This window comes from Gigantopelta aegis, chromosome 4 (assembly GCF_016097555.1).
Source record: "Gigantopelta aegis isolate Gae_Host chromosome 4, Gae_host_genome, whole genome shotgun sequence".
In the NCBI taxonomy this organism is placed as follows: Eukaryota; Metazoa; Mollusca; class Gastropoda; order Neomphalida; family Peltospiridae; genus Gigantopelta; species Gigantopelta aegis.
Window position 1 is genome coordinate 85,469,831 of NC_054702.1, and position 12,273 is coordinate 85,482,103.

Sequence of the window (12,273 nt, forward strand, 5' to 3'; positions counted from 1 at the left end):
GTTGCTTGTACCTTTTAGGGCTCGACTATTTCGGGAACTGAAATTGTGCAAACTTCTATTACGGCCTTTGTATGAACGGAACTCGGCAAGCAGAGGTTCTAGTCAACAGATCAGGGGCTACAGTCGACAGTCTGAGAGTTATATTTCTAGTCTTGGCAACAGCGCTGATAACAGTGCTGATGATGTTTTGGACGATGATGATGGCTGGCCAGAACTGCAGTACTCCGAGCTGTACAAGTACTGTCGGCCTGGCAGCAGGGCTCTCAGTGTCCCAATCAAAATATCATACCAAGGTCAGTTTTGTTGTGTGTTTTTTTATATTCAGTTATGTTTTATTGCTTTTAAAATCAATTAGTTGTGCTTCCATTGATGCTATGTTTTTATTATAAAGTTGGTGTTGTTATATAGTTGATTACGTTTACGTAATTGTCTTTGAATTTATAATCAACATATTTAGTTATCCTGAATAGATTATTTTTTAATTAATGTGGACATATCATGGTTAAAATTTAGTTTTATTCAGTTGTAAATTTTTTGCATTTGTAATAATAATAATAATATCTGCTTCTAATAATGAAAACTCTGCTCTAGAATCTTCACAAATAGTGGGCGTTTATATATAGATTAAATATTTGCTTTACTTATTTCTTGACTGAGACTGAAATGTAATGTTATTTCACATAGAATTGGTATCATTTCTTTTAGTTTGCAGAGCTCTAAATTAACTCTAACACAACTTTATGTTTTGGGAATGGTTCCATATATTGGACTAACAAAATTATCTTAAAAGCATTCTATAAACAATGATTGTGATTTTTTATTTTTTTTTGCTTTCATTTTTCTTTGTTGATGAAGAATCTGATAAAAACGTCAGTGACTTGACATCCACCAGTTCGTTCTCAATGACAAAGAGCGCAGGACTGACACAGATGCGTCACACCAGCACTGGGCACCATCACCAGACTCTCCCGCCGGTGATGCCTCCAATAGAGTCAGCCACACGATCAAAGTCTTCAACAAATGCTGGGACTGCCAATACCCCCAAACGAGCTACAAGGTATTTGATATTGAGAATTGAAGAATTGAAATTGCTATTATGTACCACATCACTTAACCAGATAGCATGTTGCTGGTGGGCTAGTGTTGGATCTTCAGTGGCATCTTCAGTGGCATCATCAGTAACTCACCAACATGCTGATGAACAGCTCATGTTGATTCAATGACGGATTGTCACTGGTATCTGTATTCTTATATTTCAGAGCAAATACATAAAACATCTGGTTTGTAAATTATTGTCAGTAAATTTTGTATTTGTATCAATTCTCTTTTCAGTCATATAAATTTATGTTCTCATTTGATATTTTGAATTGTATTAAAACAAATCAATGTCGTCTTTTCAGAATTTCTTCTCAAGTGGAAGTTTTTCATACTGAAGAAAGCTTTGGTAAATATATAATCATTGGAGCTATTAAAAAGCTATATTTTTTATTACCATTTCAAACTGCAGTCTCACTACTCCATCTCAAAACCTGGGTATTTTTGTTTTTTCCAGACATTGTCACAAGTCTCTACATCATGTTTAACACAAAACATCTTAAACAAATTACATTATTTGTAAAAGTTATTTTCCCCATCAGTTTGGCAATAAAATACAAAAGGTAATTTCAGAATTATAATTTTTGAACTTTTTTGTATGCAGTACACCTACATGATACAATTAATTCAGTAAATAGACTATCAAAATGGGCCTAAAATGTTGACAAGACATTCATAATGTTATTAGACACAAAATTCAAACTGAATTCTTTTAAATAATTTAAAGAAAACTGAATTAATATTTGCATTTTAACTGATGTTCGGTCTATAATCTCTTACCATGAATTTTGAGATCGTGCATATTTTACTATAGTGTCTGTTTCACTAAAACTGCATTCGGTAGTGACCTAAATTGTAAATGAACTCTAATAACTATTCAGAAGGTGGTGGAACCAAGTCATCTCGGGAAAGAAAGCAAACCTACCCATCATCCACTGAAGAAGCATTTATCAGAGGGTCAAGGTAACCAGAATATCTATTTCTGTTATTTTAGTAAGAGGGGGTTAATTTGGGTTTTTTAATGAGTTGTAATGGTTTAATGGCATATTCATATTTTACACCAAAAATATTAATAACTGGTTAAAAAGATTTTTTAGGGGGAGGGGGGTTAGTTTGATATCTTAAAACTACATTAATCTCTAACAGTATACAGTCAAACCTTTTCAAATAGTCATCTCTATTAATCAGCCACCTGTTTTAAGAGGCCACCTTTATTTTCACTAATTGTCTTTGTACACTAAAGTACATATAGCCACACAGTTTTAGTTTTTAAAATTGATATAGTTTTTTTTATATATTATTTCACTTTATATTCACATTTTGTTTTCAGAGTACTATCTGCTCCAGTAAACTTTGATTACTACCTCAAGAGGCCATTTAACAATTGTGATTTTGATCAGTTGTTAGGAGAAATTGAGCCTGAACCACTGGGGAAGCCGTATGTGATGTTTGAAGAGGAGGAGGCGGACGAGCAGCAAACGGAGCTGGATATGAGGAATCTGGAAGGACAGCTCAAGATAACCATCCAGCAGCTCAAGGAACATATTCTCGGAACGGTACACATCATAATCATTAGATTTCTCCTCTGTTTTTGTTGTTTAATTTACCGACTGATAAATCCTTCACCACAGGTTTATATTCCATGCATTATTAATCATTTCCAGTCCGGAGCTTGCTGCTGCAGTTCATGTCTGTTTCGTGTGCTTGACTGCTCAAAACAGGAGTCCTCCATTTTGTTTTTGTCATTCATGGTACGTTTTGACTATTTTCAGTATGTGTGCGATAGCACTGAAATATTCCTGTTACGTTTTGATTTGTTTTCAGTATGCTGGTATTGAAGCTTTTAAAGTATTCCTTGAAAACACTTCTGGTCTACATCTCCTCAACTTCTGGCTTGACTGTGAGTTTTACAAAGACATGATGGAGGATGAAAATGATGTTAACTGTGTGGAGCAGAGAAACATATTGTTCAGGTGAGCTCATAGTCATAAGTCTGTTTTAGCAGATGTTCATGGCCTTTAAAAGTCAGTTTTGAAAATGCATTCATTTTTTTAAATCCAGCTTTCCTGAATTTTGAAAAGGGAGTTTCCTAACAATACAACTAAATGGTTTAATCATTGAATTAAACAATAACTACGTTTTATAGCAGCCCTTCAAAATAAAATCAATATAACTTCTTTTAAAGAATTTTTAACGGAACCCATTTTCTATAACAACAATATAAAAATTAATAAGAAATATTTCTTCTGTTCTGACTGGCATATTAAAGGTGTAACTCAAATTTGCGACCTATGTAATCGTAATGGAACTTTCTTGTCTCATGATGAGTTTATTGAATTATATCAAATATGGACTGATTTTGTTACATTTTATGGTATCATAAGAGCAGTAAATAAATATCTCAAATTGTTGGCTATAGATAAAGAAGAAACAAATATATCAAATGATCAGACAGTATGGATAACCTTACTAACTTCCAAATCTCGTGGTACGAAAAATATATATTACACCTTAATGTCTTCCAATGACAAAATTAAGGCTAAAATAAAATGGAATTTGTGTTTTGATCACAGCTTAGCGTGGCCTAAAATTTTTATGAAGGTCTTTAAAACTACAAAAGATACAAAACTCGGATGGTTTCAGTATCGAATTCTGTTGCGGATATTAACTACTAATACATTTCTTGTAAGAATGAAAGTGGTCCAAACCGATAAATGCACTTTTTGTTCTAAGGAAAGAGAAACCTTAGTACACTTGTTCTATACCTGTGAGATTACTCAGCCTTTCTGGAAAGATCTCATGCACTGGTTAAACACTTCTTGTACTCACCTTTATAATATGAATCTTAGTGTGGAAATGGTTCTAATGGGATTGAAAACAAAAATAAAAACAGACAAAGTGTTTGATCTCATTTTATTACTTGCTAAATTTTGAATATATAAATGTAAGATAAAAAATATGAAACCAAATCTTATTCATTTTAAACATGAATTAAACACTAGATATCAAATAGAACAAAATATAGCATTTAGTAACTGTGAGTATGAAAGTTTTAACAGAGAATGGGCAATGTACAAGCCACTGTTACAATATTAAAACATTACAATATTATTTGTTAAATTCGGGCCAAGCTTGTCTATACACCAAAGGCTATCAAGAATAATATATCGGTGTGAATGTAGTGTATGAAAGTTTGTTTAAAAAAAAAAAAAAAATTCACAGAAGCATTACTGTTTATTCTATACTACATGCATATACTGTTATACAAATGTTGTCAAGTTTCAGGTTATTCAAAACAGTTATTAGTTTGTTAAAGTATCATTCCTGGGTCTTGTAGACCTCCTGTCCCTTTTTCCCTGGATTGGGGCAGTTAATTGTAAACAGGGTATCTGTGAAGGAATAAAAGTTGTTAAAAAAACAAACTAAAAAAAAAAAAAGAGTACATTTTATGATCTATCCAATTTACGTATATGTAGCATGTAATTTCAATAAACATACCGGTAATTATTCCATATTATTTCCAATAATTAATTTATAACAAATTATCTATCTTTTTACTACTATAAATTTATACCATACCAATTATTTTTTATAATTCACAAAGATTTCTGAATATCATGAGTGGTTCCAGTTTTGTAAGTGAATTTTATTGATAAAAGATATGGCAAACCAAGACTTCCATTTTTTAAAACTACGATATGATCAGTTTTATAATATATTTGACTTTTAATTAATATGTAAAGAATATTTTTTTAAATCCCAAACACATATTTCAGATATTTTACTAAAGGTTATACAATAGACTGTTTTAATTTGTGTTTCCAGGGATATACAGGACAAATACAAGTTTAATTTGTCCCAGGATGCCAAGGAGCAGATTGCAAAGACTGCCAGTAATGTGGGATTAAGTCATACAATATTTCTACGCACCCAGTATGACATCCTTCGCCGTTTGCGTGTCTACTGGGTACCTCGTTTCCTCATCCATTTTGAAAGAACAAAACATTTCAGGTAAACATTTTAAGAAGCAAACCTGGTGATGAATATGCAGAGGATGAAAAATATATGCATTTATTTTGTCTTTATTTTTTACGAGTTGGTAAATTATGATAAATTCCACGTATGTATGATTGCCAGTATGCAAATGTAGGTTATTACTCCAAAGTTCACTGATGAATGAATTAATTCAGTACTCAACATTGATAAGTGGAAATTACCACTATCAAAGGCAAGTAAATATTTTTATACCAAATCTAAATGACAAAACCGTTATCTATGATCAAGACCACATCTCTACATGAATCTCTATCTAGTGCCTCATCTATAACAGGACAGCCGCACCTAAAGAAATCCTTCGTGCACTACCACAAAGAGGACTGCCACTCCATGACCAGTTTACTAAATCAAAACTCATTGAAATAAATATAGCGATGATGTCATGTACTCGTAAATCACTGTCAAAACAGTGATGATATCAGGTATTCAAAAAAGGTGAACATATCCTGCCCCACCAGTGGCATCTGTCTTGAGTACTGCCACTACTATAGCTGTCAAATCCATAACTTCATCTAAAACAGTGAAACATAAATAATATGCAAGAGTTTCATCAAAGAGATGATAAAGAATGTATAAGTTCCAAATATGGAAAAGTAATGAAAAACCCACCTTATTTATGTTTATATTTATTTTTATGACTTGAATAATGAAAACAATTATATGCTTCAGTACCTTGTAAAACTAAATACTAGCAAGTTTGTAAAATCATTTAACAACCACATTTTGTATTTATTTTTTCTTAATCCTATACTAAATAACAGTTTGTCTCCGAATTATCTTGACAGTCCTGCTGCTCCTAGTCACCATCAGTTACTATTGGCAATGAGAAAAGCCACACCATACAATCCTGTCCCATTCTTTCCATCCATTTCCCTTGTGCAATCCATGCCCATGCGGCCTGATGAGATTTTCCAGTCTTCCAGCCAGGCTCCTTGGAATAGTGCTGACAAGTTGAACAGTAACAAGTTGATGTCATCACGGCTTGGCTTGAAGACGTCACACAGTGTGTTGGGCAGGTAGGTGGTTGTACTTATTATTAAAAACCATGCCAGTTTCCATTATAGACATTATTTGGTATTCTGTGACAGAAACGTGGTGGATTACTATTAGAAACCAAGCTAGTTTCCATAATAGACATTATTCATAATTCTGTAGGGAAAGGTGGTGAATTGCTATTAGAAACCAAGATGGTTTCCTTAATGGATATTATTCTGTATTCTGTATAAAAAGATGGTGGATTACTATTAGAAACCAAGATGGCTTCCATAATAGATGATGTTCTATATTCTAAATAGAAAGAGGTTTATACTTACTATTAAAAACCAAGCTGGTTATTATAATAGACGTTCTGTATTCTAGGTAGAAAGGTGGTTATACATACTTACTATTAGAAACTCAGATGGTTATCATAATAGATACTGTTCTGGATAAAAAATATGCTGCTTTCCATAATATAGAATATACATTATTCTGTATTCTAGATAGAAAGGAGGTGGATTACTGTTAGAAACCAAGCTACATGTATGTCAAGCTTTGTTAATACACAAATGCAATATTTTGCACAAGTTGTACTTGGTTACTATTAGAATTTATAAATCAAGCCATATAATAAACAGTTGATACATATTCTGTATTTTGGAGGGAATAATGATGGGTTACTGTTAGCAACCAAATTATATAAATAGTAGTTGATACATCACATAGTGATTTGTGCAGGTTGTGATTGGTTATAACTATTAGAAACCAAGCTGATTATCAGAATAAAGTTTTTACATAATTTTATTTATTGTGTATTCTGGGTTACTGTTAGAAACTTTACTGGGTAAATAAATACACAGTATTTTGGGTAGGCAAATGATAGATGACAGCGTGTAAAATTGCCATCCACAATCAATAATTATTTTGCACAGAAATCTGTTATAATTTCTATATCCTCTTAGTAAATGAAAAGACCTTTGTTCAATATGTTATGTAATAAAACATTTCTTATTATTCAGTTATTAGTTTTTAAAAACAAAACACATTTTTTAAATTTTATTTTTTTAAATACTCTTGATTTTTTGTTTTTAAACTATATAGGATTAAGGATTAAATAATTATGTATATAAATTATAAAACACTTAAATAAATAACACTTTCTTTATAATTTAGTGTTTATTCATTTACAAGGCCTAGGTAAGTTATTGATAATATACTATAGATTTAAACTCTAGGTAGTTTTTGTATTTAATTACTTTATTTAAATTTATTACATGTAGTTTAACCTATAACAATTATTAAATATTTTCTTTTTGTAGTCATTAATATCAATTTTAGTTATAACTATAGCTACTGTTAGTGAGGTATGAATGGTTACAATTTAAAAGTTATGTGTTCTTATCATCCATTTGTTAGTTATGTTAGTAATATTAATTAGATTAAAATAAACAGTATTAACTTAATGACATAATAGACTATCCAGTTTGAATGCATATGCATGCATTATTTTATGGTTATTATAACAGATTTGGTTTTATTTTATTTATATTTTATTGCTATTTTCCTAGAAGTAATAATATTACATTTTTCATTACTTTGGCTTAATGGTTACTTAGTTTTACTAGTTTTCAGTAGATGAAAATTAAATTATTTTATAAATGATGCTTTTATTTCAATACTAGTGGGGGGGGGGGGGGTTCCCACTGTGTTTAAATTACAAATATTACTTGAATCTAAGCCATAGTGATTATGACAGTTCTGAACTGCTTTGTCACCATGTCTATGATAATCCATTAGGGTTATACACTCAATATACTAATGTTGCTGATTTGTTTCATTTGGCTACTGAAATACTTTTTTTATTATGAAAGATATACAGGTACAATGTACATATCTGTATAATATATGCATGCTATTATGCTAAGAAATGTAAACATAGGTAGATGTATTTGTGTTGTTTAATGTTTTGGTTTATAGCTTTTGTTTTTAAAGTTTTAAAATATACATATTCATCTTCAATGTGTGTCTGCTTATAACACAGTTCAGTTTGAACCTTTCAACTAGGTCTTTGTTGAATAACACTAATCAGTTTACCGTAATCTATGAATGAATAAACTTGTGATGCTGATTTTTTCATTATCCAGGTCTTCAAAAGAACGATTTCTTTTAGCATTGTCAGCTGACAGAATCTCAGGTGGACCTTTTGAAAAATATCTTGCAAGGTTTGTATTATTTTTATTATTCCAGTTATTTGCATTCTTCTTATTAACCCAGTCATCCCAGTAGAACAAGTATATTGCTGCTGTCATATATCTGTCTATCAACAGTTGTTGTCAGCACAATACATATTTCAATAAGTGTAATAATTATAACAAATGAAAGCAATGTTTGTCTAAAACAATTCAGCACATTGTTTACTATGGGAGGTAGATGTCTGATATATGGTAATTGTAATAGGGAATATTTTCACTATGCAGAGATAGAGATAGTTGGCCAATTCTATAATGTTAAATAATAGTTGCTACTCAATATTCAACTGATCACCAACTGTTGTTAATCAAAATTGTGAAAACAAAATGATCCCTGCAACACATAGGCTAGTCTTACTTTTTCTTAGCAAGAGGTTTTTTTTAATATACACACATACCCGTACAGGATAAAGCATACCATGACCTTTGATATGCAAATTGAATTTACTTCAGTTCAGTTTAGCTAAATTCATTTCAATTAATTGTGTTAAATTAAGTATTCATATGGTTGGGGATTTACTCACATGTGGTCAGTTGGGGTTTTCTGGGTTTTTTTTTTTTTTTTTAACTTATTGTTTTTTTTTGTTTTATCCAAAGTTCATTTATTTAGTTTTTCTTTTGCCAGCTATAAGCATTGTCTTTCCTTAGTTCAAATCTTTAGAGATAACATTTTTAATGAAATGTTATGATTTTCTGGCTTTAATGTTTTTCAAAAACAATTAGGCCAATTTGTTATACATTCTGATTAATTAATCAATGTGCTCTAATGGTATCATCAAACAAAACAAACTTTTGACATTCTTAATTAATAGAACTTGATATATGTTTATCTGTATAACAATGCTTTTTATTTTCTCTGCAGACAACCAGACAAGAATCTTATGTCAAACCTGCTGTTCTGGCAGGATGTCACAGAATATGGTGCAACAGAAGACAAATCTGCTGATCGGTTGCTACGGTTACAGCATGCATGGTCAATCTACAACAAATATTTGTCACAAGACAGTCCACATAATATTAGTGAGTCAACATTTGATAAAAATTGTTTTCTTCACCATGTTAATACATTAACCATGCCATTTTATGTCTAGGGAAAGGGTCAAACAATTTAAATCTATTTCATCCATATAAACCCTATATTTAAAAAAAAAGCAAACAAAAATGCTTAAATAAATTTCAACTCACAAAATAAATTTCTTAATTAAAAGGTGCTGCTTTAGTTTTGTTTAAGAAATATAGGTCTATTAATATTGCTGAGATTTATTACTGAATATTTAGGTTTGTCGAGCAAAGACCGGGATGAACTATATAAAAATCTGCTGAATGCTCGTGATTTTGTTGATTCGTCTGTCTATGATACTGCCAAATATCAAGCAGTTCAGAAGTTGGAAGACAACTGGATTCGCTTCTTGAAGGAGGATTTGAAGGCTTTCTTAGAGTTAGTGCCTATTTCTTGTCTTGTTTTGATGATACAAGTAAACTGTTGCCAAATTAATTAAGAAATAATCCCTCATTTAGTATTCTGTTTTCAAAATATCTTTGGTGTTTAACAAGTAGTTCATTCCCAATTATAGAAAAAAAATTAAAACTCACAAAAAGTTTAATCACAAATGCTTAAATAATAATATAGAGGTGAAATTCCTTTGGATTTTAATTCTACCTAAAAACTGTTTCATCTGTCTTTGTTCTTTTATGAAAAACCTCACAGAATTCCCCTAATTTTCAAGACAGCAAAGTTTTTTTAAAAGATTTTTTGTCAACTGTCATTTTTGTTATAACTTGTTATGAATACTATTTTGTAAGTAAATTTTGTTTGATATTGTATTTTAAAAAGTCTAAATCTGGTTTTCATTGCAATCTATAACAATACAGTTGCCGGGTACGCCCTGAAGGTGGAAGTCCCCCAAGCACGGCTGAAGCTATAGAAATAATCGTCACGAACACAGAGGTTGTCATTAAGAGACCCAGGCCTTGGGTGCGAAGGTATGTGGAGAGATCCAAATTATCTGGAGATTTCCAGATTTTTGTGTTTTACCCTACCCTAAAATTGTTCCTGCCCGTGCTCTTCCATGAAAAGCTCACAGTAACATGGGTTACTTCTCAACACCTTGCAAAGTTTTTCAGATTTTTTGGTCAAATGCTATCTTCATTACTGTATGTGAATGTTAATGGCAAAAAATTATTCAATCTTGTTTTGAAATGCAGAATTTAGTTTTTCATTCAGATGCTATATAAGTACTAAAACAAACAAAATATATAGTGTAGTTTACCAATGAAAGTTGTAATTTTATTTAATATTTGTTTCACAGGATTATAATAGTTTTCTCAAATATAATATCATATACATTTGTATCAGCTAGTTTACTTTAATTTACAACACATTTAAATTTTTCTTATTTCTTTTTTAGATAATAATAATCTTTTAGCAACATTTAAAAGAAAATTATAATATGTATAGAGTATCACCGTATTAGTATCTGCTACATCCCTCCCCAACCCCAAAACCCATATTAGCTAAGGGGCCGTCCATAATTTTCAACATTTTCATGAGCGTACAAACCGTATGCAGGGGGGAGAGGGTTAAGGGGCCAGCATACACTTTTTTTGAAAATGAAAAATGTTGATCAACATTTTTCATTTAGGGATGTACACTTTTAGGGGAGGGGGAGGGGGTGATCAAAAGTGTACGGTTTGTACGCTCGTGAAAATGTTGAAAATTATGGACGGCCCCATACCAAATAATCAAATATCAAGACATTTTACACCTCTGGCAGCTTTGATCTACTACCAACTTCAGTCATCACCACCCCCACCTACAATTTCTATTCTTATAACCCATATCTCAGATTACTAAATTAGTCCTTGCATATATGAGTTATTATCATTGCCTAAATTTATATAGACATCAATTAGGCCAACCTTAAAAATACTATTTGTTGTAACAGTCACCTACTGCATGTACAGTGTGTATACTGTACATATTGTGAAATAAACAGCAGTAGCCATTTTTTTTCAAACCATAAATTTGTGCATTTGCTTTTTCCCCATGTTAAAAAATATATTGAAAATTACTACTGGGCCATGCTTATAAAACTTCATAGTCTAGACTCAAATGTCTAATGATGTCACAAGCATACAATTTGTATGCCATTGCTGTTAGAGTCTTGAGTCTGGAATGTAAAGCTTTTAGAATTTTTCAGGATGGCCTGAATTTCCTTTGTTGGCTAGAATGATAGAGATTAACATGTACAGTACAACCAATGTTTAATTGTGTAGTATACATAGCATGATACACTGACTGTAGCTGTGACTAACAACCTGTATGATTTTTGTGAATACAGATTGGATCCAGTAAGGTATGTTGCATGGTGTGGTTCATGTATATATTGTGTTGGAATTTGCTCCTTCAGTATAGCGGGAGTTGATATGGGAACTTTTGTTGTTTATTCTAAATCTGTCTTAATTTCACAATGTGGCTTTAATTCAGGATTTTGTTTTCTTTGTGGTGGATTTATGGGAATTTTTTTCAGCGTTTTCTCTTGACTGATAGATCTTGTAGACGTTTGATGATATTGTTGATTGTATATGTAGTAGTATATATATATGTATATGTATATCAGTACTTACATTATGTAGCTACCAACATGGGCGTCCACAGCAGGGGGCAAGGGGGAATTTCACCCTCATGAAAGTAGGCCTGAAATTTGTTTTTGACATATATTTGCCAAACAAAATATATATATTAACTTTAGAGATTTAAAATATAGGCATTTATCATCATTTACTTTGAGGAATTTTACTTTTAGAAAGCAGGAAGTTGCAGTTTGGAAGATAAACTTTTCAAAATGTTCCATGGGAGCCTATCCCTGAGCCCTTTAAAATTGAAGTACATGCA

General features: G+C 31.5%; 1 protein-coding gene across 1 annotated transcript in view; it reads left to right on the forward strand.

Moving 5' to 3' along the window:
* The window catches only part of LOC121370039 (regulator of G-protein signaling 22-like), a gene marked incomplete at its 5' end in the record, with an annotated part of 41,225 nt that overhangs the window by 2,740 nt on the left and 26,212 nt on the right, over positions 1-12,273 (forward strand). Inside the window, 13 exons of the mRNA XM_041495137.1 lie at positions 19-293; positions 856-1,057; positions 1,401-1,444; positions 1,977-2,058; positions 2,426-2,651; positions 2,920-3,068; positions 4,921-5,106; positions 5,937-6,167; positions 8,274-8,351; positions 9,241-9,398; positions 9,657-9,816; positions 10,251-10,361; positions 11,720-11,914. Of these exons, the coding sequence (XP_041351071.1) occupies positions 19-293; positions 856-1,057; positions 1,401-1,444; positions 1,977-2,058; positions 2,426-2,651; positions 2,920-3,068; positions 4,921-5,106; positions 5,937-6,167; positions 8,274-8,351; positions 9,241-9,398; positions 9,657-9,816; positions 10,251-10,361; positions 11,720-11,914 (2,097 nt within the window). The remainder of the gene's footprint in view (positions 1-18; positions 294-855; positions 1,058-1,400; positions 1,445-1,976; positions 2,059-2,425; positions 2,652-2,919; positions 3,069-4,920; positions 5,107-5,936; positions 6,168-8,273; positions 8,352-9,240; positions 9,399-9,656; positions 9,817-10,250; positions 10,362-11,719; positions 11,915-12,273) is intronic.